The sequence below is a fragment of the Lemur catta genome, chromosome 5 (genome assembly GCF_020740605.2).
Source record: "Lemur catta isolate mLemCat1 chromosome 5, mLemCat1.pri, whole genome shotgun sequence".
Taxonomy (NCBI): domain Eukaryota; kingdom Metazoa; phylum Chordata; class Mammalia; order Primates; family Lemuridae; genus Lemur; species Lemur catta.
This window is the reverse complement of record NC_059132.1, coordinates 12,320,986-12,339,754: the sequence shown is the minus strand read 5'-3', so window position 1 is coordinate 12,339,754 and position 18,769 is coordinate 12,320,986. Positions and strand designations below refer to the sequence as shown.

The window sequence follows — 18,769 nt, the reverse complement described above, 5'->3', positions numbered from 1 at the left end:
TCTCAAAAACAAAACAAAACAAAACAAGTCATCAGAATTTATGTTAAATAAGTGATTAGAGTTGATGATAGGTCTATACGCAGAAAGCCAACTGGAGACTTTGCTGATTGCCTTTTGGGATTTGGACTTCAGTAACCAGTTTTAAGGGCAGCTTTTCATCAGTGTAGGAATAGCATTCTATTTTATAAAATAATGGTTATAAATAAGGAGATCACTCTTAATTCTTTTAGTTTCTGTGATCAGAGAAAAGTCTATTTAGATTTCTTTAGTCTTACTTTTCTTATCTCTAAAGTTCTCAATCATTTACAGCAGTTTAGCTTGTGGTCCCTATGGATTTCCTAAGTTTATCTTAATCTTTTTTTATGTTCTCCTCAGTACAGAGAGCTATTTTTCAAAATCATTTTTACCTTGGGGCCAATTCTTTTATGTTTTTTCACTGGTTCTTTTAAACTATGCCTCTTGTAACACATGCTTTTTTAAATCAACCCTTTTGCAAGGTAGGAGAATTTTAATTTACTAGCTTAGCTTTTTCTGGATTACTTAAAATTTTCTACTACCCGTTGGTCTGTTTTTCCACTTTTCTTTCCATTATATTATCCACCCCTTAAAAAAAAGCAACAAAAACTGGCTTTGGCTGGTTTGGTTTGGACAAAAACTATGCCTAGTTTTTTAGAGCTTAAAAAATTACCATTAATCACTAGTATCATAACATCCTCTTAAGGCAAGTTATCTTGTTGCTCTGTCCTCTAAATGTAGCATCCAGAGTCAGAAGGCTTCTGGTGAGGATAAAAATAGCCTTCCTGCTTGCTGGTTTGTTGTTAGCTTTACTGGCAGTAGGAAATCTTTTGAATTCCTTAATTGGGTCAGCTCCTTCTGAGTTTCTCTCTAGATACTCCCTTCTGTCTGACATTCTTAGATGCTTTTAGGTCTTGCAGTGTTGCACCTGCCCTAAGTTATAGTCAAAGCAAGCCTTCCTTTATATGAAACCTTCCTTAATCTGTAGAAACTTATTCCATTGACCTTACTTATCTGATAGATAAATGTTATTTTCTTTTGCTACCATTACAATCTGTTTTTCAACTGTCCTATCACAATTAAAAAATTAAATTCGAGTTTTTGGTTCAAAAGGAAGATCCTTCCTGGTTTTATTAAAGGAAATATCTTAATAAATATTTAACTTTGAATTTCAAAGTTTTATTTCCTAAAATTCTTCTGCTTTGTCAGTTTGGCTTTGATTAAAGTAAGGAGTTAGGTTTTTACTTTTCTCTCCCCCTGAGAAGAATTATATCCCTGTTTGTAACCAAGGACACTAGCAAACTCTTATTTCTCTGAAGCTGAAAAATACTTCAGATTGACACTCCCTTCTTCATGGTTCCAGTTTGCAATTTTTTGGCCAAAAGGAATTCTCCCTCTTCCTTTCTCTCACAAGTGGAAAATTGTTGGTTATCTCTGGGCTTATAGTTAGGGAGGGGAAAGGAATTAATATTAATTAAGTACCTATTGCATAGTGGGGGACTTTTCTTGGCATTCTGCAAAAGTTATCTTGGGAATGTCTCACAACAGCTTTGTGAAGTATTAATAAATGGAAATGTCTCTGTTTTCCTGAGTTTCAGCAAAGCTAATTTGACCTAGGTCACAAGATGAGATTGACTAGACTTTACTCTTTTCACTGCATCTTCCATGACAGAGAGACCACGAATTGCTGGCTTTGCTTCATTCATTCCAACAGTTATTTATTGAACACTTTTCTCTGCTCCAGGCTCTGGTGTGCAAGACCCAGAATCTGTCCATAAAGATCTTGTTGCCCTAGAGCAAGAGATAGCTTAAAATAGGTAATTTAAATACAGTATACTAGGTGTAAAGGGTGCCCTATGGAGCACATAGGGTTATCTGAATCAGAGAGAGGGTGGCTGGAGTGGGGCAGAGCAGACTTCTCATGGGATGTGAGGCCCAAGAAGGGAGCTGCCTGGACAGAAGGGTGGGGCCTTGAGTGGTGAGACACTGGGGGGCAGAGAGGGGAGGAATTCCAGACACAGGGAGTAACCCAGAAGTAGAAGTTATAGGCCAGCAGTTCTAGATGGCTGGAGTGCCTGATGTGGGAAGGGAAATGGCAGTGTGGAGAGATGGGAAAGGGTGTGAATTCAAGAATTTTTGTAAGCCCTAGCTTTTAAACTGAAAACCAGTCTGTCCCAGAGAGGGGTTTTGTTTAGCCTAAACTCTGTGTGTTTAATGAATTTTATGTAGTTCTTTGGGAGGGGGCAAGACTCTCCAGTGGATATCAGTCCCAGCCAGTTCCTCCTTTGTCATTTTGCAACAAAATTTCCTTATTGGAAGTTGGTTGTGGCACACATAGGTCAGGGAGTAGAATAAAGTATCTGATTTTGATTTGGGGAGTCAGATCAAATTTTTAGGTCAGTAATAATAAATTATTTAAAATTTTATTTATCATTAAATTATAGAACATACTGAATAAGTTTTTATTAGTTCATGTTGATATGTGTACAAAGCATTTGTATAAGTATAAAGTTAGTATTCAAAACCAGGATATTTATTACCCATTTCTTGAGCTTTTCTGCACATTGTCCAGGTCCCCACAGCACCATCTTGCAGCAAGTCTCAGGCAGTGTTGGTAAAAAGCAAATGGGTAGAGGTAGGTGGAAGTACCACCTTTAAAGAATTATTAATCACTGTATAGCTTTGATTTACTTAGGTGTGAACTAAATCAAATTAATAGGAGCAGCAGTAGAAGGAGTACTTCTAGTTAAACAACAACAGCTGTATGTATCTTTATATATGTGTGTGTTAGAAGTTTTTAATAGTGTTCACCAAAGACTGCCCCTACTTTGCTTTGGAGTATCTAAGTTTTTATAGTGTGAATCAATAAAAAAAATTGAACTTAGAATTTTATGTTACTCGTCACTTTATAGGACTATATTAACTATGTTTTAGAGAACCTTATAGAGTTAAAGCTATTTTCTATTATCGTTCCTGGACCTGTACCATGTCACCAACAATACTGGCATGACTCTGAAAAAGAGAAGATCATAGCATGAAATCTAATAGCACTGTAGAATATTTGGTATTTTCCAGTGTTTGTGTATTTGAAAATGACAACATTTATTGTATTGTTTCCTATTGAATCATCAGTAGCAATAATATCTGGGTTACTCTTTAGAAAATAACTTTTATTTTACCTAATTATGAAAGTAATACACATATTGCTAATATAAAAGAATATTTTCTCCTAGTCTTTTCTTTCATCTCTTTGGCTGGGTTACTTTAGTGCCTTAAAAGAATGTGATAGTATGCCGTACTGTTCTTTTGAGCAACTCCTCCTCCTACCTATTTTAAGTCAATCTGTTTGGTAAATATTGCTTCTCTCCAAATTGCAGATACCTAGCATAGAATTGCCTGCTTGGTGTATGGATATGTAGAATTTGGTATTGTGGATCCCCAGAGTCACACTGTGTCTGTTGCCTATATTTGGCTAAGTTGAGTCATGTCACCAAATATAGCCTATGCCTTCTGCATGATGTATGCCAGGCTTCTGGCTCTGAATGCCACAACTGGCCTCTGGAGACTACTACTTTTCCTTTCATAATGTCCCTTAAGATTAGGGCTGCTGATCAGGCAGTGTTTTTTATATTTATAACACAGTCAATACCAAGAACATTCAAAGATTGAATTTTACCCACTAATGCCTGAAATCCTAATGCCTTCCTTCTGCCTTAAACAATTCAATTCTACATGTGCCAAAACCTGGGTTATGATTATAGATAGATGAATTATCAAAAAATCAAACAAAACCACAGACACTGGGTGATAGTCATATTCAGTTATCTCAGTTATTTTTATTTGGTTACCCTTTGTTTATATATGAAATTTGGATGTTTTAAGTTTAGTACCATGAACTCATTGAATGCTCACCCAGTGCCCAAACAGGAAACTCAGGATGCCTAAATTAAAAAAATGCTCTAGTTCTAAAGGGAGGCTATTATGTAAAGAGATAAGAAAGTTAGCCAGAAGCTGAAATGATTAGGTAAGAAGGTTGGATATTGTTTTGTAGCTACAAATAAAATTAGGTGAGTTAATTTAAAAAGTGTTCTCCCTTTTGGAAGCAGTGTCTTGTAAAAAGGTGAGCCTGAAAAAACAAGATTTGAGAAAACCCTCGAGAAAACTTACATTCACACAAAAACCTATGCATGGATGTTTAAGGCAGCTTTATTCATAATTGTCAAAACTTGGATATCTTTCCATAGATGAATAGATAAGTAAATTGTGGTCAATCCAGACAGTGGAATATTATTACGCACTAAAAAGAAATGAGCTATCAAGCCATGAAAAGACATAGAGAAATCTTAAATGCATATTACTAAGTGAAAGAAGCTGATCTGAAAAGTTGACTGTGATTCCAACTATATGACATTCTGGTAAAGGCAAAACTATGGAGGCAGAAAAAAGATCAGGGGTTGAGGGTGGCTGGGAGGGATGAGTAGGTGGAGCACAGGGAATTTTTAGGGCAGTGAAACTATGATACTATAATGATGAATTCTTGTTGTTATACATGTTTTCAAACCTATAGAATACAACACCAAGAATGTACTGTAATGTAAACCGTGGACTTTGGGTGATAATGATGTGTCGATGTAGGTTAGTAAGTCCTAACAGATGTACCACTCTGGTGGAGGATGTCGATAATGGGGAAGGCTGTGGATGTGTGGGGACAGGGAAGGATATTAGAAATCTCTGTACTTGCCTCTCCATTTTGCTGTGAACCTAAAACTGCTCTAAAAAAATAAATACAGTCTTTATATATAATATGTATATATGTGTGTATGTGTGTGTATATATATGAAATACCCGCCTACACCCTTCATTGGGAACATGGAATGAGGGGCGCTGGCTCAGATGTGTGAGGGGATGGTCAGTTAGCTAGCCATGGAATAGAAAAGGCAGAGTAGGTAAATTGTCACTTATAGAACAGAGAGGATATCAGAACAGAGATAAAAGAAAGAGTGCAGGCAGAATGTGAAAGGCTTGTATACGACTTTAAGTTCCCATGGCACTTATAATGGGAGTTTTTGGAAGATTTCCAGAAAGGAAGTGATTGATATGTGTTTTCCATAATAGATTATGGATGACCCTTTAGATATTTTAGTTGTAGAAAGAATTTACAGAAGGGTAGGGGACACAGGTTAGAACAGCATTATGAAAGTTAAAAAAAAAAGGTTTCTTAACATCACTGTGCTTATATTTAAAAATTTAAATGGAAAGAATTACAGATTGTTTAACAGAAATGTCACAGGTGTATATGCTACTCAGAGGCTAAAATTGATTCTAACCTGACAGGAATCATATCACAAGGCAGATCAAAACATTAAAAACAGGTCTTACTTTCAGAGTTCAGCTGTGAACTTTGCCAGTGATTCTTCAGTGTCAACGTGTCTTGGCCAAATACTTTATATTCAGGGTAAGCACCAGAAACCGTGCTAAGTGTTATCTACTTGGTGGCAAGGGGATTCTCTTCAGGAGGTGTGTGATGAGATAAACTCATAACTGAGTTAAAGGGATATTTTTGTTCCCGTCAAGTTGAAATACTCTCTTTCTCCTTAAAAGTTATCCAAAAGATGCGTTTCTGATAAAGTGGAACTTCATTTGTTAAACTGGGCCAGCCAGTTTACTAATTTGTCTTTTGGATTCTTATTGTTAATTATCTTTCCTTGGCATCAAACAAGAGCCATTATGGTTCATATAGAATAGTCTTAGTTTCAACTGGAATGTTAGCATTAAGAAAATTAGAATATCTCTTTTGAAGTATAATAATAAAACATTTCCTCTTAACCTTTAACTTAAACTAATATAATTAAATGTTTTTATTTCTGTATTGATTTATGTCATCTTTTAGAAATGTTTTATTAATATAAAAAAGTGGTATGTGTGATAGCTCTTGTTAGTTCCTTTATTACAGAGTTTTACAGGTTAAAATGTATACATATGTTCCATTACAAATTAGCTGCTACTTTGAGTTGTGATTCAGAAATAGTATTCTTTCCCTCCCTCCAAGTTTTAACAATTAAAGGTCATTTTCTTTTTCCTAACATCTCAAGCGTATCCTTTTTTAAAAATATCCTTGTGACAAGTCATAAGATAGAGGCTGTAGTTAAAGCAGTTCAGATAGAATTCACCAACCTCAGGTAATTGGCTGTGTACCTTAGCATTAAAGAATGAAACCAATTTTTAGGGAGAAATTGAAAAATCAAAACTAATTTTTACCTTTTTCCCTCCCATCTCTATCCCTACCTCCACTCTCAAAATAAGAATAAGCTGAAATTTTAAGTGGAACAAATAACAACTTAATTTAAGAAACCCTTTTATTTGGTTTTAAATTGTAGGAAAATTATAAAGTTCAGATTTTGTTTCCTGTTGGACTCCAAATTTTGGATATGGATTCATTATAGCTGCTGGCAGTAGAGGATAGTTGTCTCTTTTCATGGCATAAGTTCATTTCTGTGGAAAGAAGCAGGATTTTTCTGAAGAGTTGTTAATATGTAGCTGTCTCTGGTTCCAAGAGTGTTCAGTGGGACTAGGTAGAGTCCTTGCTGGCATCTTGGAAGCCTTACCCCAGCCTCAAGGCATGGGGGAACCTCTGCTTATCTGCTTTTCCATAGCCTTTGAGAATCATGGTTCTGTGGGGTTGGAGTTCAGACTGCTGCTACCTACAGGAATGTTTGTAGTTAGTTCTGAGTCAATTTCAAATTCTCATACTACTCCTGATTTATAGAGTGCTGAACTATAGTAGAGAATTAACAAGTAGGTTCCCCTCTCCATTCCTTAGATGAGCAAGACTGTTGAGGGTTCTGCACCATTCTTCTGAAGATGGGTGCAGATGGCATGTGGGGTTTAGAGACTTACAAATGTTACTATGGTGATTCTTGTTTTCTAACTTACAGCAGTGGTCCCCAACATTTTTGGCACCAGGGACTGGTTTCATGAAAGACAATTTTCAATTTTTCCACAGATTGGGGGTTGGGGGTGGGAGGCATAGCTAGGCGGTGATGTGAGTGATGAGGAGCAGCTGTAAATGTAGATGAAGCTTGGTATACTCGCCTGCTGCTCACCTGCTATGCACTGTTCCAAAGTTTCATGGAAGACAATTTTCCACAGACCGGGGATGGTAGGGGTGGAGGGCGGTGAAGCTCTGCAGCCGGGCTCCCTAACAGGTCCCTGACCAGTACCGGTCCACAGCCTGGGAGTTGGGGACTAGTTATACACCATGTATAACTAGATACATGGTGTGCACTCGTAAGGATTTGTGGTCTAGATACCTCAATTTACATGTAGAAACTCTTCCAAAACAGAAATGTAATTTCTTAAAGGTAGAGAAATCCCAATGACACTTATTTCCCCCAGTCATCTGGTTACCTATTTGGAAGACAGCTCATAACAACCAAATTTTAGTACCTTCAATAATTCATTTTTGAGGAGCATTTTGAGTGCCCATTTTAGGTTCAAAACTAGATTTTTGACACACTTCAAAATTCGGAGGAAAGTAACATAGCATTTATTCAGTGCCTGCTGTGCTCTGGGGACCGTGCCACGCGGTTTTTGATATTTTCTATCCTGTGTAAGTACAATAAAATGTTCTTTACTGTGTGTATGGATTCCCCAAAACATGAATTAAACCCATCAGCATGTCTGTACATGTAGGAATAAGCCTAGCGCTTTTGTTATGAGTCACAAAGGAAAATATTATTGCTGATTACATACTTTTTAAAAGTAACAAAACACCACACAAATGAAAATTTTTCACATTTTTGGGGCAAAAAATGTGAAGATTGTCATTATGAGTTGTTCTTAGAATATAATGGTATAAAGAAAGTTACTTTGGATGGGGATTTGAAAATTAGAATGATCTAGTAATTAAGAATGAGGGATATTTTATTTTCCCACTTTCAAACTTTCCCTTTTTGAATACTGGTGAACATCCTGATTCAAATACCATGCCTATTTAAAAGCAGTCAATTCAGCTCTGTTATTGAATAAATTTAAAACATCTATGAAAAAAGTAAATTTAGTAACGGCCTTCTTTTACCTTCAGGTCGTCTAAACTATTCATATCCAGGATCCGATAGCTCTCTGCTTGTTAATGGTAAGTGATAATTGATTTTCCCTAGTGAAGTGCACAGAACTGATATAAGCTAGTACTAGATGAGAAAATACAGTAGTTGTAATTCAACATTTGGAGAAATGACATTAGTTTGTTTTGTAATGATAATTGTAAGTTGCTATTAAACTATCAGCTATTTTGAGAATAATTTCTTTGCCTCAAAATTGTGGCAGAGAATTTTTTTTTTTTAAATGTGAGAGCCAACCGATTCCCTGACCTGAACTTGGTGACAATGAGAATAAATGAGAATCCTAAAATGACATATAAAGACTGGCTGTATCTAACATTAGCTTCTGTAGAGTGACCTTTGAAAAGTCAATATAAAAGCCTGGAAAAATGTTCCAGAAGCAGGAGAGGATAATCAGAGATCTAAAACCAGAAAAAGACCTAAGACCTAAGTGCAGCCTAAGACCACAGTGCTTGACATTTCATAGGACAAGGTCATTTACTGTTTGCTGTCTAATGAGAACAAGAAAAATGAAGTTTTATTGGCCTTCACAGTATCTTTGGTAGATTCTTCTTACCTGTTCCAAATATTACCAATGTGCTGTCAAGTTTTCTTTTTATATGCGTAATGAAGCAAGCTAAATTTCAAAGGAAAGAAGGGGACATCTACTCACAGAATTAAAGAATTTTAGTGTCTGTTTTTTAGTAGCATAGTATAAAACAAAGGGTAAAATAAAGAGGTCTTGTTTACTTCTCTGCTCAACACGTGGATAATGCCTTCCATTTGCCAACGCTCATTTTAAGTCCCACCACCTCTAAGAACTGTTGTTGACTAAATTGTTATCTTTTCATCATTCCTACAACAAACACAAACAAAAAACCTTCACTTCTTGTCTATAGTATGTTGTGAGTGGGGAATTAAAAATTGCTTTTGGCTGGGCGAGGTGGCTCACGCCTGTAATCCTAGCACTCTGGGAGGCTTAGGCAAGAGGATCGCTTGAGGTCAGGAGTTTAAGACCAGCCTGAGCAAGAGTAAGATCCTGTGTCTATTGAAAGTAGAAAAAATTAGCTGGGCATGGTGGCACATGCCTGTAGTCCCAGCCACTCAGGAGGCTGAGGCAGGAGGATTGCCTGAGCCCAGGTGTTGGAGGTTGCAGTGAGCTATGATAATACTACTGCACTCTAGCCATGGCGACAGAGTGAGACTCTGTCTCAAAAAAAAAAAAAAAAAAAAAAAATTGCTTTTATAACTGGATCTCCTTTTAGTAAGTGTTTGAAATCAGTGTGCTGTAGAATGTAGGATTGTTGAGCCAGGAAAAATCAGAAGGGGATTTGATTTATGAGAGTTGCCGGGTACTTCCGATCATCTGGAGATTGTATAGTTTCTAAAAACCTTGCTTGTTTATCAGACGTTGGATTTTTCATGCTACAGTGGCAGAACAAATGCCATAATATAATATTCCAGCATAAATGTGTATAGGCCAAAAACTAAACAGTGGCATCAGGATAAGGAGGACATAAGAGATTTATGTAGAAGGATTTACCTTTTCCTGTGGAACTAGTTCTAGAGTCAGGTCTGCATGCTGGAAATTGCTGTAAGCCAAGATTTGAGATATTACTGTGTGATCTTAGGCAAAGTGACCAAGTCTTCTTTGTCCCAATTTCTCTATGAAGTTGTTCAGTTGGTTAGGTTGCTTCTGGGACCCATCTCTGTTGGGGTGAGAAAAATAAACTCTCTAGTAGGTTTCCCTTAAAGCTAAATTCACTTAGTTAAAAAAAAAGTCTATGATTATGAGATTGCCTTTCCTTTTTTCTTCACTAATAGCTTCTTTTTAAATGAATAGATTGTTTTTTAATGACCTTTACTTGGCAAAGAAAAAATTAAGGTAACTTTTCTTCCAAATATTTCTGTTGGGAAATTTTATTGGTTCATGAACTCTAGGAGGGGACTACATAGTTTTTACTCTTGCATACATGATAATTTTGTTTATTACAAAGGTATATTGGCTGAGGTTAACATTATCTCAAACTGAAAGATATCAAGGTAAACAACAAGGAGAGATATCAAAGAGGAGACACTTGCTGGCTCCTTAAGCAAGACCCAGAAGTGTGGGGCTATGACTGCCATGGTCTTGGTCTGATACTCAGCTTTGTAGGGCTCCAAAACTTGATTTTGTCACATTTGATCAAGTGTTAGTTTTTAGTAACCAACCAACTATTACCAATTTATTCATTTATAATGAAGGATAAATCTTCTAGGTAGACCAGATGCTGGAGGTGACTGACCCGTTCTCTCTCCGGCAGCAATGTCCAGATACATATAGCAGAAGATTGCTTAAAAGTCATCAGGAAATTAAAGCTAGGTTGGAGGGAGAGGTGTTGAGACAATTCTTTAGTGACCTTGATTTAGGTGTAGGCATTGCCCATTCTCCCAGTCATATTTGTGAAACATCTAGAGTGGATCACTTCTGTAATAAATTAATCGCATTCATGTCTTGATTCTTAGTAGTTTTGTTGTCACTTTAGCTCAGATTTTGGAGGTACCTATATTGCAAATCTACTGTAATGAATTGTGCTTAGTGAAGATAAACTCAAGAATTATAGATACTAACCATCTCTTAGGATTATGGTGAAGATTAAATGTATGTAAATCACTAAGCGTAGCACCTGGCACATAGTAAGTCAAAATAAAATAATTAGAATAAGTAATATTTTTGTTCAGGAATACTTATGCTGAAAATTTATAACAAAAAATATATAGCAAAGGATTAGAATGAGTTTGTAAAAATTGTCTATGGTTGAACATGCTTTATCTATTATTAAGATAGATAACCTAAAACTATATTCTCTTTCAAGTGCACTTTCTTCACATTTTGTACTTATGCAGAATTTTCTTAAAACTGAAAGTAAAAGCCTAGTATAGTCATTGTTTAATTTTAAGACTGAAAGGAGCTATATTCTTCTCTGTCTGCCATAAATAAACTATTCCAGCTTCCAAAACCTTTAAAAAGGTGATTATATAGCCACTATACTTTGTTTCAATAGTAACTTTCAGAGTTTTTTTCCCCCCAAATATGTGTTCAGTTGAAAGCTGTTTCTTGTTTTGTTTGGATAAACATATAAGATCTGTTTACACTCTTTCTCACATGAACATTTTAACATGTACATTTGAATTTCAACTGATTTTTATTGTGCAGTTTGTTTTGAAATTTTCAAGCAATCTCAAAGCTTTCTGGAAAGAAGCAGGGCTTAAACCTTCAATAAATAAAAAGAAAAAAGTCAGAGTTGTCAACCAATTTTTTGCAGTTTATATTGGAATAATGTTAGAATTGGAATAATGTTAGAATTTCCCTGTAGAAAAATAAATGGGGCTTACTCATCCATAGATCAAATTACTGTTATTATTGGCCACGCTCAAGCGTCAGTGTGTTCATTTTGTGGTGACCTTCACATACTACTCACGACTTATAAAAGGCAATGCCAGTATAATTCAACAGTGATTGATAACTGCTATGAGTGTTATAGTGTACATTCTAAGGAATTATTCAATTTACTGCTGTGTTATTAGTTACAGAAGGTTTTTTTTTTTTTTTTTTTTTTTTTTTTTTGAGGGGCAGTCTTGGGGAAAATTTTTGGATTTTAAATGTATTTTAAAAACCAAAGTTTCTAGCTACTTTTTGGATGCTGTATTAGTTTGCTAGGGCTGCCATGACAAGTGCCATAGACTGTGTGGCTTAAACAGAAATTTATTTCCACACAGTTCTGGAGGTTAGAAGTACAAGATCAAGAAGTAAAAGATCAGGGTTGATTTTTTTCTGAGGCATCTCTCCTTGGCTTATATATGTCCTCATGTGGTCTTTCCTCTGTGCCTGTCTGTGTCCTAATCTCTTCTCCTAAAGGCACCAGTCCTATTGGATTAGGGCCCATCCCAATGACCTCATTTAACCTAAATTACCTCTTTAAAGACCTTGTCTCCAAATAAGGTTACATTCTAAGGTACTTAAGGTTAGGACTTAAACATATGAAATTGGGGTGAGGGGACACCATCCAGTCCCTAACAGATGTCTTTTACTAGTAAATTTTATGTAATAGGAATACAGTCAGAATATCCATTTTATGGTTATAAGAAGTAAGCCTAAAACTTAGTTTCTCAGCTAAATGAGAGGGAGTGCTATAGGCTAGACTTAACCTCAAATTCCTCTGGAGTATCTTGGTTTAGTTCTGAGACAGACATTGGATTAAAAAATTAATTTTCCTTTTACCCAGCTTGAAGCTTTAGTTTACCTAAGAAACTATCATCACCTCTATGTAAAAGTACTTCTTTCCTTCTCCTAACCTTCCATTCCATTGCTTTAGCCCTCAGGATTAGCTGCTTCAGATATGAACCTTGTGGAAGGAGAAAGTTATAGAACAACAAAAAATGTTAGGTTTTAACAAACTCATGTATGTATTTCCTTTCCTCTGAGGATATCTGTTCACTCAGAAGCATCAACTAAATATTTGCTTGTCCCAAAGGAGGAGGTTAGTAAGTTAACTTTGGAAAGTTAGCATAGAACATGTCTCAAAAGCTCTCTATGTAACAAAAATATTTGTACCCCCTTAATATTTTGAAATTAAAAAAAAAGAACATCTCTTAATTATAGTTTTTTGGAATGAAAGGAAGAAGATTATTTGCTTGGAGTGGGAGAGAAATCTATCAAAAGAGAGGGTACAATTTACCCAAGAGAAATGTAGATTATGATCACTTACTGAAAATGTATATAATATGATTCTAGTTGCTACAATAAGGAGCATGCTAAAGGATCCCTTCGTGAAAAAGATAATATAAAAATATTGTAAACTCTAAAGTGTTCTACAATTGTTAGCCTTAGAATAGTAATGACAAAAGCCAAGAGTGATTGTCAAGGATCAAACTAAGAATATGTACGTATGAGTTTACTTTTTGAGAAAAGTAGGAAATAATTTCTTGAGTATTACATATACACATGGTATCTTTCATTATTCTCTCATTTGCTTCCCGTTTTTATAAATAAGGAAACTGAGGGTTAGGGATGTACAGAAACTAGAGTTGCATTCTTTGCTCTTCTCCAAGGTAGTTCTTTACAGATAATAAAGTGTCATGTCTTCATCATATCTTATGCATATACTTCGGATGTTGTTGTACCAATAAGCTAATATAAACACAAGCCAGTGTGACATAGGTAAGTCTAACCATAAAGCATATATGTAAATTAATTTTGTGGCAGTGAGCCTATAAAATTAGGGGTTAATTTATAAACTCATTTAAAATGATTTTTTGCATCTTTGTTGAATTGTGTGGTTTGATCTTTGTAATGATTGTGCTTGCTTTTTGGTTTGACCATCTTTATTCTTTTGTTCACAGATTAACTCCTTTTAGCTCCAAGCCTTTGATTTATATCTTTTTAACTGATTTAGTAGTTGGGCTAATTCTTCCCCACATTTTTTTTAGTCCTACTGAAAAAGTAGGTTATTTGATAATCTCTTATCTGAGCTACTCCCTCCCTCCCCCACATTTTTTGTCCAAAGAGAGTTGCTACTTGCCTTTTCACCATGGGTGCAGTGAGATGGACAGAGAGCCTAAGGTAGATCAGAGTAACCTGACGGGATCAGGCCTTTCATTGTTTGCTGAAACCCAGTAGTGTTTCATCCTTTATGGCCTAAAGCCTTATTGTTTGCAAAATTGGTTATTCTTATGTAGGAAAGGATGCTTTTTTTTTAATATATCATTTATTTGTTTTTAATATAAGTACCAAGAAGAAAACTAAAAAGGGTCTGTTAACAAATATCGCATGCACAATACTAATAAATTCAGAAATGGTACAGAAAATGGTACAGAAAGGGATAAAACAAGAAGTGAAAGCCACCTTTTTCCCCCATCCCAATTTCTTTCTCTAAAGGTTCTTGTGGTTATTTCTAGACAAACAATTTATGCATATTCCCATGTATCTATTTATATTTTCTTTATTTTAAAATTTACACAATAAGGATCATACAAAATACATATTCAAGCTACATCTTAGATTTAGGCACATATGCCATATTTTAAAATGGCTACATGCTAGATATTTCTTCTTATGAATGTATCACTGTTATGGATATTTTGTTTCTTTTTGACTATTACAAATGTTGTAATAAATAAGAAAAAGATACTATTAAGGAGATAAATAATACTTTATTTCTATAATGAAATGTGTGGAGAGAGAAAGTCAGGAAGTCCTGACAAGTCTTTCTGTACCTTTGCAAATCTGGCATCATAGATTAATAGAATATTTTACGGAGGGAATGTGATGCTGAATAGGCTAGTAACAAGGAAAGAAAGCATTTGTAAGCAATCCTGTAAACTATTTTTGGAAATAAAGCATTTATCAGTAGATCTAATAACATGCATCCAGAAGTTATAAAAATTTGTGGTCATAATGTTTCAAGCCCATTCTAACATTCTTGAATCCTGTTAATCTTACATTAAATTACTGAGAACTTTAAAATCAAAACTGAGAAATAACAAGAAAAGTGGATAAATATATAAATAGTATTCATTTTAACTCTGGGAGTAGGGAGATTTTCAGTCAGTAGTAATAGCATGTATTATAAAAATCATTTAACAGTCTACTTTTTGGTAACTGAAGGAAAATTCTGAAAAGAGTTTATTTCAGATGACTTAGCTTGAACTTTTCCAAAATGCAGATTTATTTAAACATAATTATAGCCATTTTTTAAACTTGCCACTTCCTAGGAAGAGAAACATCAAATAACAAGCAACTCTTGAACGTTGTGAGATTGGAAATCTGTCTAACATTTTCCTCAGGAAAGCAGTGAGGATCTGTGTTACGATATTTTGTCACAAAGTTTGTGCCAGTGTAATTTGAAATAGATGAGAAAAAGGTGCTTAGTACGTCTTTTATATATAGGATAAAGTAGCACCATTTAGCATTCTGTTAATATCTGGGTTCTAATTACATAGATATGTTCACTCTGGAAAATGCATTGAACTTATAATAATAGTTTTCTGTATATGTCATATGTAAAAATTTATACTAAACATAATGTATAAACTTATAAGCAGAAATCAAAAATTATACATTCTCATTTTATTAATATATATTCTAGAATGTCATTGTTTTTACATTTTTCAGTATTAATTTACATTGATTTCCCCATTTGGGCAGTTTTTATAGTTGCAAACATTGTACACCTATAGCCTATTTTTTCTTTCTTTTTTTTTTTTTCTTTCTCTTTTTTTTTTTTTTTTGAGACAGGGTCTCACTCTGTTGCCCAGGTTAGAGTGCCATGGCATCAGCCTAGCTCACAGCAACCTCAAACTCCTGAGCTCAAGCAATCCTCCTGCCTCAGCCTCCCGAGTAGCTGGGACTACAGGCATGTGCCACCATGCCCAGCTAATTTTTTCTTTATATACTTTTAGTTATCCATATAATGTCTTTCTATTTTCAGTAGAGACGGGGTCTTGCTCTTGCTCAGGTTGGTCTCGAACTCCCGAGCTCGAACGATCTACCCGCCTCAGCCTTCCAGAGTTCTAGGATTACAGGCGTGGCCCCTATTTTTTCTTAATATGAGAAATGTCTACATAGTTTTCAGAATTTAACCATGAATTCTTCTATATTGACTAGCTTAATTTTGCAGTATATAATCAAAATTTTAATACACATTTGAAAATTTCAAGGGTATTTGATTTTAACTTTCAATCTACAGCCCTTACATGCCTGAAACTATATTTATTTTTGAAATAATAGAAGCTGTGAGAGTTTCCATGTTAATTTTGTGGCTTTTAAGATCGTATTCTTTTCTAATATCTGTTTTCTCAGAAATCCAAGCAGCATCAATCAAGTTTTTAAGATTGACAGAACCAAGATTTTCGAATCATTTCCCCAAACTCCCTTGTCTTTGAAGCAATTGTATGAATAGAATGTTCTTAAATAAGCATCTGCTTTTGTGATATCACTTGTCTTTCTAACCTCTGCATGATTGACTAAGTCAGAAAATACCTTTTCTCCCCTAAGCTTAAGACCTATTAAAGTGAAAACCGAACTGCTTGAGGGAGATTTTATGTTATTTTAATTCATTTGCTCAAGTACTGTGGTGAAACCCAGGGCTATCTAGTAGTGGTAGAAATGCATTTTAGCATGAAATGTTGTTTCATTTTGGAGAAAACCTACATGGTATTCCTGAGTTATACTTATTTAGCATTTGTCTAAGGCTAAGAATAAAAACCCTGACCAGTTTGTGTAGTGACTTCTTAAAGGTGCAATACCTTCTAACTCAAAAACCTATCCCAGCTTCCTGTTTAAACCTCATCCCCAGCCAAGTGCCCACTTGTTCCATATGCTTCTGTCCTGGCCACCTTTCCCTGAACATTATAGCAGCCCTGTCTGTAACATTGCCAGGCCTGGGGTGCCCTTCCTCTGTTTTTCCTTTACAGGCCACTTCGAATGCTCCCCCCTCGCTGTTTCATCAGAACCATTTACTCTTCCTCCTCTATTCCTGTTGCACTTATCGCATAACTAGTATAGCAAGAGGCATGGGACATTATCATTATTTGCTTATGTGGCCCTCTGGCATTTAAGGTTGCCAGCTCCTTAAGGTCAGGGCCATATGCTATTTATCCACAGTGCCTAGTGCAATCAGGCATTCAAGAAGTGTTTATTGAATAGAATTGAGATGTTTGGACAGGCTGGGCTTATAAGTGCCAATTTGTTTTAGGGAAGATACTTTCTCAAAAGTTTCTTGATTAAAAGTTTATACTGTCATTTCCTGAGTATTCAGGTATATGCTCCTGGATTACTAATTACCTTTTCTTTTCCCCTTGTCTGCGACCTACTTGTGATAAAAATGCAAGACCTTTTACTTTTTAACATTTGGGACTTGGTAGATTTGATTAGGGACAAGAAACTGTTGGCTAAAAAGAAGTTTATAATTTGCCTAAAGATTTCATTTGTTATGATTTTCTGTTAGGGATTAACTGAAAAATACTGTAAAATTGTTTTTCTTGTGGTGGTGAAAAAGTCATGAATTAAATATTGATATATCTTCTAAATTGCTAGGTAGGGAATTCTGAGAGAAAATATGATTAATATGGTAATAGTTGGTTTAGATCATGTTATATGCTGCCTTAGTTTCATAATAGTTTGAACTTTGGGTGACAATTACAGCAAAAAGTTTCCCTTAAAACAAAATTCAAGTGTCCTTGAAGAACTATTTTTTGAAAAAAAGAATGCGTTAAACTGACCCTTCACCATCTAATTCCTTGTTTTTGAGACATTTACCAGGAAATGAAGAATATAGCCAGTTTTTTTCAGTTTCAAAAGCTGGTAGATAAAATCACAGTTGATTCTTTTGACAATGTTTGAAAGGTTGTTTTTTTGTTTTTTGTTTTTTTCTCATTTGACATGCAGCAAGGACATATGGGCGAAGGAGAGGTAACATTATTGTTTCTAACTTTTAAATATATCAGTTGTATTTGGAGAGGACCCAAACTTGCTCAGTTTCTAACCTTTGTGGGGAAGGGGTGAGGGGAAATGAAACATGGCTTTGATCCTTATATAGTTTTTGTGGTATAGTTAACATTTTAGACATTCTCATTTGAAGGAGTTAATGAGCCTAGAGAAATTATCAGAATGGTAGGATGTGAATTTGAATCAAAATGATTTCCCTGTATTATATTAGAAACTCAATTTATTTATATTTGAAGATTTGCTTTTTTTTCTTTCTGAAAGGAATTTCTTAGGAAAAAAATTAAGAGTCTTTGTAAAGGAAAATATAGTTAGACTAGTCTCCAAATACTTTGGAAGTTTGATTATACTTATGTACCTTATTTCTACTTTTTTTTTTTTTTTTTTACTTAGTAAGCATAATACATTTGGTTTAAAATGAAATGAGCTAAATAAATGACTAATCTTTTAAATTTCAAAAATTGGGGAAAAAAGCCCTAGAAATTTTAGGGAATTTTAAAGAATCATTTCCTAGAGGTGCCTGAATAAACCTTATTCTTGATACCTGTAATAGTTTTGCCTTTTTACAGGAAAATAAGACTGTTAAATAGCTTAGATTTCAAATACAAGTGATTTTGGAAAATCATTCAGGAAATAACCTCCAGTTTTATAATCATTTTTTTATCTTCATTTGACATTTAGGATAAATTTGTAATAAATATATCATTATTATTTGTGTTTAGTAATGGAAATTGAAGACAAATGTGGCAACAAAAGGACATTGAAATGTTTCAGTAAAGGAAGAGTACTTGAGATATATTTCTAGAGGATCCATTAACAAATTCCTCATGTAGTACCTAGAAGTAAATTGGTAGCTGAAAAGTGATAAAACAGTGCTTGAGAGATTCTGCAGCTATTTGTAGCTCTGTGTTTTCCTTACGATTTAAAAGTTTATATTTTGCTGTCAGGTAAATATGGCAAGATTTTTACACACTTGGGATCTCTTGTTTTTTCTGCTTACATATTCTGGATGATAAAATTTTCATACAGCAAATTTAATGACTAGTTTTTAGAAATAGATAGCATCCTTAGCAAGTTGATAATTACCCAGCTAATAATAAGTAGATCTTTAGCATGCCTAAAAATCTTTTCTGTAAAACTACACAATGAAGTTGGATAACAACATTAAGTG

At 34.8% G+C, this 18,769-nt stretch overlaps 1 protein-coding gene across 2 annotated transcripts in view; it reads left to right on the top strand.

The window, feature by feature from the left end:
• CPEB4 (cytoplasmic polyadenylation element binding protein 4) overlaps positions 1 to 18,769 on the top strand; it is a 67,362-nt gene that overhangs the window by 33,279 nt on the left and 15,314 nt on the right. The window contains exon 3 of one of the 2 annotated variants that reach the window (XM_045551145.1): positions 8,099 to 8,149. The exons of the other annotated variant lie outside the window; for it this stretch is intronic. Coding sequence (XP_045407101.1) covers positions 8,099 to 8,149 — 51 coding nt within the window. The remainder of the gene's footprint in view (positions 1 to 8,098; positions 8,150 to 18,769) is intronic. 2 annotated transcript variants of the gene reach the window in all.